Source organism: Cyprinodon tularosa, unplaced genomic scaffold, assembly GCF_016077235.1.
Source record: "Cyprinodon tularosa strain WSP-4 unplaced genomic scaffold, ASM1607723v1 ctg1188, whole genome shotgun sequence".
Taxonomy (NCBI): Eukaryota; Metazoa; Chordata; class Actinopteri; order Cyprinodontiformes; family Cyprinodontidae; genus Cyprinodon; species Cyprinodon tularosa.
The window spans coordinates 49850-66537 of record NW_024037990.1 but is presented as its reverse complement, the minus strand read 5'-3'; the positions used below and the strand labels follow the sequence as shown (position 1 = coordinate 66537).

At 44.7% G+C, this 16688-nt stretch overlaps 1 protein-coding gene across 1 annotated transcript in view; it reads left to right on the top strand.

Annotated features, from left to right (window-relative positions):
* Positions 1-9396: 9396 nt before the first annotated feature.
* Positions 9397-16688, top strand: part of cubn (cubilin (intrinsic factor-cobalamin receptor)) — a gene marked incomplete at its 3' end in the record, with an annotated part of 55260 nt that continues 47968 nt past the window's right edge. The window contains exons 1-3 of the mRNA XM_038268285.1: positions 9397-9590; positions 9673-9802; positions 12770-12865. Coding sequence (XP_038124213.1) covers positions 9493-9590; positions 9673-9802; positions 12770-12865 — 324 coding nt within the window. The remainder of the gene's footprint in view (positions 9591-9672; positions 9803-12769; positions 12866-16688) is intronic.

Genomic DNA, 16688 nt, shown 5'->3' with positions numbered 1-16688 from the left:
CAGGCTACTAATAACTGGCAATATACAATGTTTCCTGTACATTTAGAAAATTGACTGAAATCAATGCAAATTCTTTACAAACCTGACATGCAGCTAAGCTGTTCATGTTTTAACAGTCAGAATCAACTTGGGTTTGATTGTAATATACAAACAGAAACAAATTGTTGAGATACAAACATTAGATTAAAGGAGCAGAGCGAAGGTGTAGTTGGAGTAGAGGTGATGGAGGCTCAGGTGAGAAGCAGCTGCACACATCAAGCTGGACTCTATGAAGGGTGGAGGAGATGAGGCCGGCGCCGTTAGGCAGGGACGGAGGCACATGATCAGGTGATTAGTTAGAAATTACACATTGGTTTAATTTATGCATCCAGTTACTTTATTTAAAAGGTTTTCATGTATAAATAAGTGATCCACAGCAGATCATTCTCTGGCGGTTACCAGGGCGATGTCTACTGCCTGCGGTCTGAGCGACCAAGGTTATTTCTTGTCAAATAAAATGTCTAAAACCTGCTTTCTGTGTCTTTCTAGGTTGAAGCTACATTTAAAGTTTTAATGAATCACTTTGAGTTTTGCAAAACCATTTGATGTTTAAGTTTTTAGAGTGCAGTTCATGAATCTATTGGTAAATGAATGTGGACTTTTTAAATGGAACAGTGGGACACCAGTCAGTTTACTGGTTGAGCTGGAGTCCAGTAAGATGGTGAACAATAACAATAGCTGAGCCAGGTCACCTGCAACCAAACACATTCTAGTTTTTTAGTAGAAGTTTGGTTCGTTTATAAATTATATTCACAATGTGAATAATAAGAAAAACGGCAAACAACCAATATGCAGTGTGAATGGACGCACTAAGTCTCTATCTACCATTGAACTAAGTGGACTTTGAAGCAACCTGGTAAACAAGTTTCATTACAAACCTGCGGGAATAACATCTTTAGTGGACTGCTTGCAGAGAGGACCCAGGTAGGTCTGAGTATCCTCCTGTTTTCTCCTGACTTTCCCAATATAGAGTAAGAAACAACATGCGTCCTAAACAATCAAAGGCATTTTCTACAGAGGATGAACCGCCTGTGACCCTGATGCTGCTAACCCAGATGTTTGAGCAGCAGAGAGATGCTACAGCAGCAGCAGGATAACTTTAAATGTTTTGATGATGCCGTTAGAAATGTTCAAGGGTTAAAATCAAGCCTGGAATTCACCCAAGATAAAGTTCAGACAGAAATGACAAAGCAAAAGGAAGTGGACACAAAACTAAAGACACTTGATATGGAAATACTGAAATCAAGGGAGGAGCTGGACAAGATGGGAATAAAGCTGGACTTTATTGAGAACCAGTCATTGCTGAAGAAAGAGGTGAAAGCTGGGACTCAACTGAGACGAAGATCCGAGACCTGATTGAGAGTAAAATGGGATTGGACGGCCGTAACATGGAAATGGAACGTGCTCACAGAGTGGGTCAATATCAAGAGGGGGAAACCTAGGAGGATAATGGTCAGACTCCAGAGCTTCAAGGATAAACAGGCCATTTTGTCTTCTGCAAACAAGCTGAAAAGCACAAATATGTAGATAAATCAAGACTTTTCTGAGGCTGTGCTGAAAAGGAGAAAGAAAGTTCTGCCTAAGCTGAAAGCTGCACGTGAAAGACGAGACCATCCTTAGATTTGACTAACTGACCATAAAGCCCAACACTGGAAAAGTTCAAATGCTAAACATATGTACAGATAACATCCAACTGTGACTACATGTTCAATGAGTCATTCCATTTTTCCACTTAAAGGTCTTAGCTCATTTAAACATCTGCAGCTTGAGGAACAAACCTGACCACATTACTCACATTTTGCAGGTAAATCTGAAACACGCCTTTATTCGTCTTTTACAGACACAGAATTAATGGGTTTTGGTTACATATTATTTAGAAGAGATAGAAACAAATATGGCGGTGGCGTAGCGTTTTATATCAGAGAGGACATTCCAGTGAAAGTGAGAAATGTTGAACAGTATAGAAGCAATATGGCTACAAGTTCATTTACCAAACCTAAGACCTATACTAGTGGGTTGCTTATAACGGCCTCTGAATGCCAACTCTCAACATCTTCAGGAGATTTGTAATATGTTAGCTGCAGCCTGCCATGAAAACAAAGAAATATTTATTTTAGGGGATTCAAACATAGATTGGTTTTCACCAAACTGCCCAAAGAAAAAAAAACGTAGCTCTATGTCTGCATTATGTGGCCTTAAACAGAACATAACTCAGCCAGATAGACTCTGCATGACTGCACTGGGTAAACCTCCTCCCTGTACAGACCATATATTTACAAATGTTTCAGAGCAGTGATCAAAGGCGGCTTCAGCACCAACTGGTTGCAGTGACATTATAGGAGTTAAAACTAAATTAGCTAAAGGTGGCAGAAGACTAATCCACAGAAGATCAATCAGGGGCAGTATATCCATGACAGCTGCTGACTGGTCGGAGGTTTGCACTGATGTTGACCCAGACTCAGCTCTAAACTGATTTATGGAAATATGAATGAAAATCGTTGATAAACACGCCCCACTGAGGAAAAGTTAGGAACAGAAGCGCACCGAGGTTAGATGATGACCTGAAGGAACTGATGCGTATTAAGGACAGTGCTAAGACAAAAGCTGATAGTTCTGGTGAATCGGTAGATTAAGAACATCAAAGGTTTAAGAAATAATGTCGTTAAGGTCAATAAAAAAGAAAAAAGAATACTTTCAAAACAAGAAGGAAGCAAAAAACGACAGTAATTGTTATGGACAGTGTTGGGGAGTAATGGATTACATGTAACGACGTTACGTAATTTAATTACAAAAACAGAGTAACTGTAATTTGTTACAGTTACAATGAGAAAATATGTAATTCTGTTACAGTTACTTCCGAAAATATTAAGAATAACAAATTTAGTTACATTTTTTAAAAAATATAAAGAAAAACCTTTTTGAAATATGTGCAGTGAACCCTCGCTGTAACGCGGTTCACTCTTCACGGTCTCGCTGCTTCACAGATTTGCATCATGCATCGTTAAACTTTATTATCGAACATAATCAATGGTGGCATGTCGGTTTATAAGGATCTTTGGCCCAGAAGAACAAAGAGCGACAACAACTACCGATAACTACGTTCTTCTCTCCAAAACACACCTGCACCGCAGGCTTTAGAAGAAAGAAACGCCACAGAGCAGAGTCAGGATGCAGCGGCTCTGCAAACAGCAGTGAAATACTGAACTGAACACGTCAGTCACTTTTTGTCCTGCTGTACTTTGTATTTTTTTTCATAATCATTTTTCATTTTCTCCCGTTCCAATCCGTCATGGCGAGGTGCTGCTGATCCCCGCAATATTAACTCTTCAGTTCGTATTGATGATTAAAATTATTACTTATTTATTGACAACTATATTATTTTACAGTACAGTAGTTAACAACGTTTATACCGTACTTTTATTTGTTTAACAAATGCTTGGGCCTGTAAAAAGTTTTTCTTCCTTGATTTCAATGCTGTATGGAGTATTTCATTGTATAATAACTTTAAAAAATAAAGGTTTCTACTTCACGGATTTCACCTATTGTGGGTTCTTTTAGGAACGTAACCCCCGCGATAAACGAGGGTTCACTGTAACGATATTTTTATTGCTTCGCGCCTGTATCGCCGTTTCCCGCTACGGCTCCTTGTCTCTATCATATTTGCCACTCTGATGATCCATCCTGTGCTGGTGGAGCCTCCTTGAGGAACAGCAGGTGAGCGGACGGTTCTATTTCAGCTCAAGCATCAGAAATGACAGCCTTCCATCACTGGAAATTTAAGGAGCATTTCATTTACATCTGTGAAAATGGCTCAAATTTAACCTTGCAGTGCAAGAAGTGTTTGCCGGCTATCAACCTGAACCTGCAAGTGTTAGTCTGCAAACTGCGTGAATGGTAGAGCCTGGGGGAGGAACAGAAAGAGTATGGCCCCATGAGAGGAGTCTGCCTGCTGCTGGCATCTCTTCCTGTGGACATCCTGTGATCGCCTGTCAGCAATTCCCTCTCAGCTTAGTGCTTCTTAAGGTTCATTCAGTTCTCAAAAATTCAATGTTGAACGTGGATCAATATTCATTAAAACCTTAAAGTAATCAAAAAGTAATCAAAAGTAATTAGTTACATTACTTTTTAAAGTAATCGAAAAAGTTACACTACAATTACATTTTAAACAAGGTAACTTGTAACTATAACGGATTACATTTTTAAAGTAACTTACCCAACACTGGTTATGGAGCACTTTAAATGAAATGATGGCTAGAAGCCAACATTCAGTTAAAGCATCACATGTAGAACATAATGAGCTTTTATTACCAAACCACAAAACATTTCAGATTATTCTAATAATTATTCTACCAGCAAAGTAGAGAATTTAAGAGCTACTATGACTCCTGATAGTGGGTCTGAGTTATATAATGTAATCCTAAACAAAATTATGAACAAGAAGAATTGTTCTTTTACATTCCATCAAGTGGAGACAGTTTTTATTGAAAATATTCTAAAATCTTTACCAGATAGAAAATCATCAGGATTGTTTAGATTGAAGATTGTTCAGATTAGCTGCTAAAACTTTGTCCGTCCAGTTTCTCATATATTCAACCAGAGCGTTACACGCCGTTACCTAAGAATAAAAAAGCTGCTTTTACAGGAGCTAACTGTCCACCTATCAGCGTTCTTCCTCTAATGAGCCAGATTATGGAAACATTTTCATTCCATCAGATGCTAGACAGACGGCTGGAAGAACCAGACCTGAACAGGTTAGTGGGGCAGTAATGTTAGATCTCAGTGCTGCCTTCGATCTGATTGACCAGTATTGCATGCTCATGCAGCATTGTTGAACTAGAAAGTTATGGATTTTCTCCCTCTGCTCTGTCATGGATGGCCAGCTGCCTCTCAGAGAGGACGCAGAGAGAATCTTTCACTGGTGAATACTGGTCCAGTAAAACACTTCATGGTGGATTACCAGAAGGAAGCGGCCTCTCTCCACTCTTATACTCTATTTTTAACAAACGATCTGCTCTGCATGGAGAATACCACGCAGATGACTCCACATTGTATTGTGCAGCACACACAGCTGACCGTGCGTCAGATTTAATTAATTAGGATTTAGAAAAAGTGAGCAGGTGGATTAAAGAAAATAAATTGGAATTAAATATAGAAAAAAACTTTTGGAAGTAATCACAAATTAAAAAATGAAACCTCCCTATGTTTGTTAGTCAACGGGCTGCAGCTGAAGCACGTAAAGCAGACTAATTACTGGGAGTCATCTTAGACTCACACCTGTCTGGGCTGCTCATGTGGCTAAAATGGGTGAAGGCGTTACCATGGTGAAGAAATGTGCTTCATTCGTACCCGCTGCTGCTGCTGAACAGGTTGTACAGTCCTGAGTTATCTGGAGTGATATGGTCATCCGCTTCACAGAGTGAGCTTCACAAGCTTCAGCTGCACCAAGCAGGGCGGCCCTTCAGAGCTCACAAAGAACAAAGATGGCTTCAATGCACAGACGGCTGTCATGGTTAACCATTACCTATAAACTTAAATGAAGACTTCTATTTATATGGAATGTTTTCTTTAAACAACAGCCTTCATGTTTTGCTGAACATTTAGTCCTTCTTGAAAAAAGTCATGATTACGTAACAAGGCGGGCACTAGGTGGAGACATTAAACTCCCAGAACAAAGCATCTAAATCCACAGTGTGTCATAGAGCCGTATGGAACCAGCAGCCAGTAACCAAGAGTCCAGAACAGAACAAGCTTCAAAAAGATGCCGTCCTCAGAACTACTGCAGATGATATGATGAACTGACCTGTGTATTTATGGTGTATATTTCTACTCTTTTTCATGTTCCTATTATTATTGTGCAATTTATGTTAATGGTTTGTTCATAATGTAATGTAATTTCTTTATGTGAGGACCCAGGAACATTAGTGGCCATTTATTTGGCCGCTAATCCTAATAAAACTAAACTAAACTAAACTAAAATAAACTAAACTAAACTAAACTAAGTTGGCCAAAGTTGTTGACTAAATGTTTTACTGACCAAACCTCTTTTCCATCTAGTCCCTTTTAAATAAGCCAAAGACTTTTATATTTTAGATTTTAAGTTATTCATTTTAAGAGTACCATTCACAACATCAAAATCTTTTATTTGAACTTCAGCTCCAGCAAGTATTTGTTAATATTTGTGTTCTTAATCTGCGATAGACTAAACATCTGTCCCACTCTGAGGATAATTAATGATAATTAATGGACGGATTAAAGTGCTCTTAATGTACATTTGTCTCCTAAATATTGATTTCAATCATGTTTTATGTTTTTTTTTAGATAAATAGGTGTAAGGATAGATAAATACATCTCCATAATGATTCCTTATTTTTGCTTATTTTAGATTGTTTGTTACTAATATAATTTTAAATAAGGATTTGATAAAGATTTCAAAATGAAAAAGGGACCTACCATGTGACAGACATGCTACGTGACATCACGCTTTGTAGCCATTTCTTTACGGTTTAATTTGTATTTTTGATGTTAATGGTGTTCTTGAGTATTTTGAAAGTTGTTGAAAATACTTTTTTTTAAATAAACTTTATTAGAAAATGCTTTATAATACAGAGAGAAGTACAATTTCCAGTGAACAATGTCCAGAGGTTTGAGCAAAGAAGGTGTTCAGTCTATTTAAGCGTTTGGTGAGACTAACTCTGCTTTCTGAACTCTGTTCTGTTTTCCTGATTGGGACCAGTTTCTGTCCTGCAGATCCCCTGGTTTGCTTTGCCCCTGCCTGCTCTGTTATTGGCATCTGTTCTGGACTGATTCCTGGATTCTACTGGCTTCTGAGGTTGGACCTGTCTTCTGGTTTCCCTTAAAGGACACTGCTGCTGCTCGCTCTGTAGGAACTGGCTGCAAGCTGGGGATTAACCTCCCGTTTGGACTGAACTTTGACTCAGGTCAGTGACTCTGCTCCAAGTGGTGATCAGCTCCACATCCAGTCACTGACCTGTATCTCCTATCTCTGCAGAGATCCCCCTGCAGCTGATGAGCTCCTGTCTGTTTTAATCAAGGCTTTGAACTTTCTCACCGCCCGCCTCGCTTCCAATTCTGGGTCCAACATTCTGAGATCATTGCAATTACACATCCCATTACCACAGGAATAACTGAACATTTCTAATTCTATGAAATATATTTTACTTTAGTTTGTATAAAACTAAATAGAAGTTATTTCCTTTTTATTCAGAATAAATGTTGATAGTTGCCACAGTTTTCTGAAATAATCCACAGATGAAAGAATGACATCAGATTGGGATGTTTTCATTACAGTACGTCTGTTTTATCTTTAATGCTCAGATTTTGACTATGAATGAAGAACAGAAGCAGAGCTTCCTTTGTTACACAGGATCTGGTAAACATTGTCACAGTAAAGTGAGGCGTGTGTTTCGTTTAGAGATACGAGGCACATAAAGCTGACGGAGGGAATCCATGTGGAGAAGAGCAGGAATAATTGGCCCTTCCTCCGCTTGCTTTTCCTGGGTGGATTAGTGGTGTGAGCCAAGCAGGATTTGGGACAGAAGATAATTATTCCACTTGCCCCCTTCCTCTTTCTGTCTTTGGTCCATCTTGTGTCTCTTTTATCCTAAGCAGGATTATTTTACTCTGCCTTCCGTTTTAGAACCAAACTAATCCGAGCTGCACCTTAGTTTGACCAGAGCAGAGAATATTGATGAAACACACATTTCTGTTTCAGTCTGAACCTTTTTCTCTTTACAGTCACTGTAACAATGCACCCCCCCCCCCCCAACACACACACACACAGAAATAGAGAGTATTTTATCCCGTATCATTTTTATACTGTTTATTTAACTCAATCATTGGAATGACATGATTTGGTTGAAAGAGTTAAATACATGCTGCTGTTATTCTATATTAAAAACAGATTGGCCAGTAGGGACATCTGGTCCCAAAAAGGCCTGCAGGATCTGGTCCAGGAGTCCCGGTCCTGACAGAGCCTCAGCGGCATCCTGGACCGTGTGAAGAAGTCAAAATGATTTAGATGAAGGAAGCACGGAGGTCAGGGAATGCTACTCGCTCTTCATCTTCCAGAAGGTCCTGCAGACTCTGCAGCCACATGAGGCTCTAAATAATAAATAAATAAATAATAAACAATGTGCTGAAACCAAAATTAGCGTTTAATCTAAGCTTTTCAAACAAGTATTGAAATAAGCCCCATATTCAGTGTAGAGATAATTCATTGCCTCTACATTAATTGTTTCCTTTTAATCACCATTAATAGAATAAAATCATTTGGAGGTCATCAGAGGACAGAAATAAAGCCTCGGTGTGGAGATAATCTGGGTCCTCCTGCATCTGCTGTGATCCTCTGGTGGAAACGTCCTGCAGCAGAAGCTGAGATGAAGGTTGAGGAACGAAGGAGCAGCTGCAGTTCACCAGTAACTGTTCCAGCCTGTGGTTGGCTAGACCAGAGGAAGTAGCATGCTAATGGCCCGGCGTGACCACATGGAGCATCAGAGGCAGCGTAGCATCTAAGGCTAACATTAGACAGCAGGTTTACCTGTGAACCAGCGGTCAGAGCTGGAGGCAAACTGTTCCATGATCCTGTGGGCCGCAGTGACCTCTCCCTGACCTCTAATGACCCGGCAGGATGACACGGACCTGCAGAGGCGGAGGTGGTGGACTGGAGGTTTATTAAGCCTGGGGGTTAGTGGATAGTGAGGTGTAGAAGGTCAGCATCGCCTGCGTGCCTTTTGGCCATGTCCAGCTCTGCCTTGAAGGGTTTTTATCCTGCTTTTACTTTCCTTATTAAAACAGGCTTGGAGGAGCTTCAGTAGCTGGAGTTCAGGAAGGTAAGGAACAACCATCCAGGGTTAGGAGTCTATGAACAGGACAGACCTGGAAACAGGAGGTGGTCTTCCTGATTCATCAGACGGTCGTTTTTCTGCAGTCTTTAATGAAGGACAAACAGAGATAAACCTGCCTGCAGGCACCTTTCATCAGGCTGCTGCTGACTGCAGAAAACCATGAGGGGAGTCAGCAGGTGTTCTTTATCAGTCTCAGGACCAGAGTTAATGTTTGCCCTATAGCTGCTGCTCACACAGCAGACAAACTCACTGCTGGATCCAGAGAATCTAATCCTGGATTTGCTCCTGATCTCATAAATGTAGAATGTAAACGGTGAGAGCAAAGTGTAAAGATGTAGTTATAGAAGAGACGCCTGCAGCTGATGCTCAGGCTGTGTTTTTATTTGTGTCGTTCAGAACGTCACATGAAGCCAGTTACTGATCTCTGAGAGTCATGTGAGAGGCATAGAATGATAAACCACCACGGCTTTAGGAAACAGATTTTATGCTTTGCTGTTCAGGTCAGAGCCATAAAGGTGAGTATTAGAGCACAGCACAGCAGGACGCTCCAGTAGAACTGCTCAGACGGAGCACCAACCAACCCTTCTCCATGGCCGGAGCAATGCAGCCCTCATGGCTGCTCGCCTTCCTCCTTCTGCTGCTCTACAGACCACCAGGAGAGGCCAGGGACAGCGATCAGCTGGCACAGTGAGTGTGGATGGAGAGGAGAGGGTCCTTTAGAGCCCACCTCCTGCATGAAGCTGTGTCTGATGGGATGATCTGTCTGTAGGCCTCGCATCAAGTCAGACGACGGTCACCTCGTGTTCACCACGGGGGACAACAAAGACATCCGCTTCCAGCCGTCCTCCTCCGGCCGGGTCAAGGTGGGAGATGAAGACCTCATCCAGCTGCTCAGCCAGGTAGGTTCAGCTGATCTAATCCAGCAGAGGAAACAGATTCATCTCTGGCTTCCACCAATGAGAGAATAACCCGGACCAAACCAGGCCGCATCAGGACGACCCTGGACCTGTCAGCGTCACACCAGGGATCACGCTTCAAGCACTTCTGGGAGCACCGAGGCCTTAGAGGATCACCTGCTGCTCCGTGGCTCCAGCAGCTGCAGGCCTCATATGGATTTACCATCAATCCAGCTGCAGGTTACCACTGGATTCACCATCAATCCAGCTGCAGGTTACCACTGGATTCACCATCAATCCAGCTGCAGATTACCACTGGATTCACCATCAATCCAGCTGCAGGTTACCACTGGATTCACCATCAATCCAGCTGCAGGTTACCACTGGATTCACCATCAATCCAGCTGCAGGTTACCACTGGATTCACCATCAATCCAGCTGCAGGTTACCACTGGATTCACCATCAATCCAGCTGCAGGTTACCACTGGATTCACCATCAATCCAGCTGCAGATTACCACTGGATTCACCATCAATCCAGCTGCAGGTTACCACTGGATTCACCATCAATCCAGCTGCAGGTTACCACTGGATTCACCATCAATCCAGCTGCAGGTTACCACTGGATTCACCATCAATCCAGCTGCAGGTTACCACTGGATTCACCATCAATCCAGCTGCAGGTTACCACTGGATTCACCATCAATCCAGCTGCAGGTTACCACTGGATTCACCATCAATCCAGCTGCAGGTTACCCCTGGCTTGATGCAGTGGTAACCTGCAGCTGGATTGATGGTGAATCCAGTGGTAATCTGCAGCTGGATTGATGGTGAATCCAGTGGTAACCTGCAGCTGGATTGATGGTGAATCCATTGGTAACCTGCAGCTGGATTGATGGTGAATCCAGTGGTAATCTGCATCTGGATTGATGGTGAATCCAGTGGTAACCTGCAGCTGGATTGATGGTGAATCCAGTGGTAATCTGCAGCTGGATTGATGGTGAATCCAGTGGTAACCTGCAGCTGGATTGATGGTGAATCCATTGGTAACCTGCAGCTGGATTGATGGTGAATCCAGTGGTAATCTGCATCTGGATTGATGGTGAATCCAGTGGTAACCTGCAGCTGGATTGATGGTGAATCCAGTGGTAATCTGCAGCTGGATTGATGGTGAATCCATTGGTAACCTGCAGCTGGATTGATGGTGAATCCAGTGGTAACCTGCAGCTGGATTGATGGTGAATCCATTGGTAACCTGCAGCTGGATTGATGGTGAATCCAGTGGTAATCTGCAGCTGGATTGATGGTGAATCCAGTGGTAACCTGCAGCTGGATTGATGGTGAATCCAGTGGTAATCTGCAGCTGGATTGATGGTGAATCCAGTGGTAACCTGCAGCTGGATTGATGGTGAATCCAGTGGTAACCTGCAGCTGGATTGATGGTGAATCCAGTGGTAACCTGCAGCTGGATTGATGGTGAATCCAGTGGTAATCTGCAGCTGGATTGATGGTGAATCCAGTGGTAACCTGCAGCTGGATTGATGGTGAATCCAGTGGTAATCTGCAGCTGGATTGATGGTGAATCCAGTGGTAATCTGCAGCTGGATTGATGGTGAATCCAGTGGTAATCTGCAGCTGGATTGATGGTGAATCCAGTGGTAACCTGCAGCTGGATTGATGGTGAATCCATTGGTAACCTGCAGCTGGATTGATGGTGAATCCAGTGGTAATCTGCATCTGGATTGATGGTGAATCCAGTGGTAACCTGCAGCTGGATTGATGGTGAATCCAGTGGTAATCTGCAGCTGGATTGATGGTGAATCCATTGGTAACCTGCAGCTGGATTGATGGTGAATCCAGTGGTAACCTGCAGCTGGATTGATGGTGAATCCATTGGTAACCTGCAGCTGGATTGATGGTGAATCCAGTGGTAATCTGCAGCTGGATTGATGGTGAATCCATTGGTAACCTGCAGCTGGATTGATGGTGAATCCAGTGGTAATCTGCAGCTGGATTGATGGTGAATCCAGTGGTAACCTGCAGCTGGATTGATGGTGAATCCAGTGGTAACCTGCAGCTGGATTGATGGTGAATCCAGTGGTAATCTGCAGCTGGATTGATGGTGAATCCAGTGGTAACCTGCAGCTGCTGGAGCCAAGGAGCAGCAGGTGATCCTCTAAGGCCTTAGTTCTCACAGACGTTCTTGAAGATTGATGCCAGAAAATGTTCCTAAACTCTAGAAAAGCAGTTCTATGTTTAGTCCAGAGGTGAGCAGCCTTTCTAATGATGCATCTGTCACAGTTTCTGAGTCAGTGAAGGAAACCAGGAGAACGCCAAACTACTGGGACGGAAAACATCGGCTCAGCCTTCTGGAAAGATCTGGTCTCATCAGCTTTGAAAAGGTTCCCATAAAGTCTGTAATGATTAACAGGATGAGGCTCACACCCAGGGAGGTCAAAGTTCAGCTGCCTGTGGAGCCACTGGATGGAAGCAGTTTGATTAATTAAAGGCTTACAGGCTAAATAATGACAGTGAAGCTGGATTGGGTGATTAGAAAGGATTCATTTTATCTCTCCTTTGTCCTTTAACCCAGTCTGCTCATTAAACAATAAACTGATGGTTCAAATGTGTAACGTCAGGGAGTCAGGCCTGTTTCTGTCCCTCATGATAAACATCATCACATGATATCTGAATAAAACCTGAGGTCATCGCTGTAGACGCTCTGAAACCATAACACTGTTGCTTCCCTCTGGATGTCTGACTCCGCCTCCCCAGACCCGCTCATTCACACCCAGAGAGAGACAACAACAGCTTCAACTGTTCCAGCTCCTGGATGATCCAGGGAAAGTTTATTATTCGCTCCTTTAAAGCAGATCAAATGGAATTGGGTTTATTCTGACTGGGTTCTGTGGTAGATGAACTGATCCCTCTGGGCCCACAGCTTTTAATCTGGTCTGGGTTCTGATTTCAGGTTAAGGTCAATACAGAGGACATTGATGACATCAAGGCTCATGGAGGAGAAATCCCGCCTGAAATCACCAACAGCCTCAACCAGCTCAACAGCAAGGTAACGAGAAGAATCTGCAAAAGACTGTAATCCCCGATCCTGGTCCTGGCCCTAATCCCGATCATGATCCTGACTCTGACCCTGATCCTGATCCCGATCACGATCCTGACACTGACTCTTGCCCTGATCCTGATCCCGATCACGATCCTGACACTGACCCTGATCCTGATCATGATCCTGACTCTGACCCTGATCCTAATCCCGATCATGATCCTGACTCTGACCCTGATCCCGATCATGATCCTTACTCGGACCCTGATCCTGATCATGATCCTGACTCGGAACCTGATCCTGACTCTGGCCCTGATCCTGATCCCGATCATGATCCTGACTTGGACCCTGATCCTGATCCTTACTCTGATCCCGATAATGAGAATGACTGGGACCCTGATCCCGATCATGATCCTTACTCTGACCCTGATCCCGATCATGATCCTAACTCTGACCCTGATCCTAATCCCGATCATGATCCTGACACTGACCCTGATCCTGATCATGATCCTGACTCTGACCCTGATCCTAATCCCGATCATGATCCTGACTCTGACCCTGATCCCGATCATGATCCTTACTCGGACCCTGATCCTGATCATGATCCTGACTCGGAACCTGATCCTGACTCTGGCCCTGATCCTGATCCCGATCATGATCCTGACTTGGACCCTGATCCTGATCCTTACTCTGATCCCGATAATGAGAATGACTGGGACCCTGATCCCGATCATGATCCTTACTCTGACCCTGATCCCGATCATGATCCTAACTCTGACCCTGATCCTAATCCCGATCATGATCCTGACACTGACCCTGATCCTGATCATGATCCTGACTCTGACCCTGATCCTAATCCCGATCATGATCCTGACTCTGACCCTGATCCCGATCATGATCCTTACTCGGACCCTGATCCTGATCATGATCCTGACTCGGAACCTGATCCTGACTCTGGCCCTGATCCTGATCCCGATCATGATCCTGACTTGGACCCTGATCCTGATCCTTACTCTGATCCCGATAATGAGAATGACTGGGACCCTGATCCCGATCATGATCCTTACTCTGACCCTGATCCCGATCATGATCCTTACTCTGACCCTGATCCTGACTCTGGCCCTGATCCTGATCCCGATCATGATCCTGACTCTGACCCTGATCCCGATCATGATCCTTACTCGGAACCTGATCCTGACTCTGGCCCTGATCCTGATCCCGATCATGATCCTGACTTGGACCCTGATCCCGATCATGATCCTTACTCTGACCCTGATCCTGACTCTGGACCTGATCCTGATCCTTACTCTGATCCCGATCATGATCCTGACTCTGGCCCTGATCCTGATCCCGATCATGATCCTGACTTGGACCCTGATCCCGATCATGATCCTTACTCGGACCCTGATCCTGATAATGATCCTGACTCGGAACCTGATCCTGACTCTGGCCCTGATCCCGATCATGATCCTGACTTGGACCCTGATCCTGATCATGATCCTGACTCGGAACCTGATCCTGATCCTGACTCTGGCCCTGATCCTGATCCCGATCATGATCCTGACTTGGACCCTGATCCCGATCATGATCCTTACTCGGACCCTGATCCTGATCCTGACTCGGAACCTGATGCTGACTCTGGCCCTGATCCTGATCCCGATCATGATCCTGACTTGGACCCTGATCCTGATCCTTACTCTGATCCCGATAATGAGCCTGACTGGGACCCTGATCCCGATCATGATCCTTACTCGGACCCTGATCCTGATCATGATCCTGACTCGGAACCTGATCCTGACTCTGGCCCTGATCCCGATCATGATCCTGACTTGGACCCTGATCCTGATCCTTACTCTGATCCCGATAATGAGAATGACTGGGACCCTGATCCCGATCATGATCCTTACTCTGACCCTGATCCCGATCATGATCCTAACTCTGACCCTGATCCTGATCCCGATCACGATCCTTACTCTGACCCTGATCCTGACTCTGGCCCTGATCCTGATCCCGATCATGATCCTGACTCTGACCCTGATCCCGATCATGATCCTTACTCGGAACCTGATCCTGACTCTGGCCCTGATCCTGATCCCGATCATGATCCTGACTTGGACCCTGATCCCGATCATGATCCTTACTCTGACCCTGATCCTGACTCTGGACCTGATCCTGATCCTTACTCTGATCCCGATCATGATCCTGACTCTGACCCTGATCCTGATCCCGATCATGATCCTTACTTGGACCCTGATCCCGATCATGATCCTGACTTGGACCCTGATCCTGATCATGATCCTGACTCGGAACCTGATCCTGACTCTGGCCCTGATCCTGATCATGATCCTGACTTGGACCCTGATCCTGATAATGATCCTGACTCGGAACCTGATCCTGACTCTGGCCCTGATCCCGATCATGATCCTTACTCGGACCCTGATCCTGATAATGATCCTGACTCGGAACCTGATCCTGACTCTGGCCCTGATCCCGATCATGATCCTGACTTGGACCCTGATCCTGATCATGATCCTGACTCGGAACCTGATCCTGACTCTGGCCCTGATCCTGATCATGATCCTGACTTGGACCCTGATCCCGATCATGATCCTTACTCGGACCCTGATCCTGATCATGATCCTGACTCGGAACCTGATGCTGACTCTGGCCCTGATCCTGATCCCGATCATGATCCTGACTTGGACCCTGATCCTGATCCTTACTCTGATCCCGATAATGAGCCTGACTTGGACCCTGATCCCGATCATGATCCTTACTCTGACCCTGATCCCGATCATGATCCTAACTCTGACCCTGATCCTGATCCCGATCATGATCCTGACCCTGACCCCAATCCTGGTCCTGACCCTGACCCCAATCCTGGTCCTGATCCTGACCCTGACCGCAATCCTGGTCCTGATCCTGACTCTGACCCTGATCCCGATCATGATCCTGACTCTGACCCTGATCCTGATCATGACCCTGACTTGGACCCTGATCCTTACTCTGATCCCGATCCTGATCCTGACTCGGACCCTGATCCTGATCATGATCCTGACTCTGGCCCTGATCCTGATCCCGATCATGATCCTGACTTGGACCCTGATCCTGATCCTTACTCTGATCCCGATCCTGATCCTGACTCGGACCCTGATCCTGATCCTAATCCTTACTCTAACCCTGATCCTGATCCCGATCATGATCCTGACTCTGACCCTGATCCCGATCATGATCCTGACCCTGATCCTAACTCCTATCCTGATCCCGATCATGATCCTGACTCTGACACTGATCCTGATCATGATCCTTACTATGATCCCGATCATGATCCTGACTGGGACACTGATCCTAATCCTTACTCTGACCCTGATCCCGATCATGATCCTGACTCTGACCCTGATCATGATCCTGACCCTGATCTTAACTCTGATCCTGATCCCGATCATGATCCTTACTCTGATCCCGATCATGATCCTGACTCGGACCCTGATCCTGATCATGATCCTTACTCTGACCCTGATCCTGATCCCGACTCAGACCCTGATCCTGATCCTGACTCTGGCCCTGATCCTGATCATGATCCTGACTCGGACCCTGATCCCGATCATGATCCTTACTCTGATCCCGATCATGATCCTGACTCGGACCCTGAACCTGATCATGATCCTGACTCGGACCCTGATCCCCTATCATGATCCTTACTCTGATCCTGATTCTGACTCGGACCCTGATCCTGGTCATGATCCTGACTCTGACCCTGATCCTGTTCCCGATCATGATCCTGACTCGGACCCTGATCCTGATCATGATCCTTACTCTGATCCTGATTCTG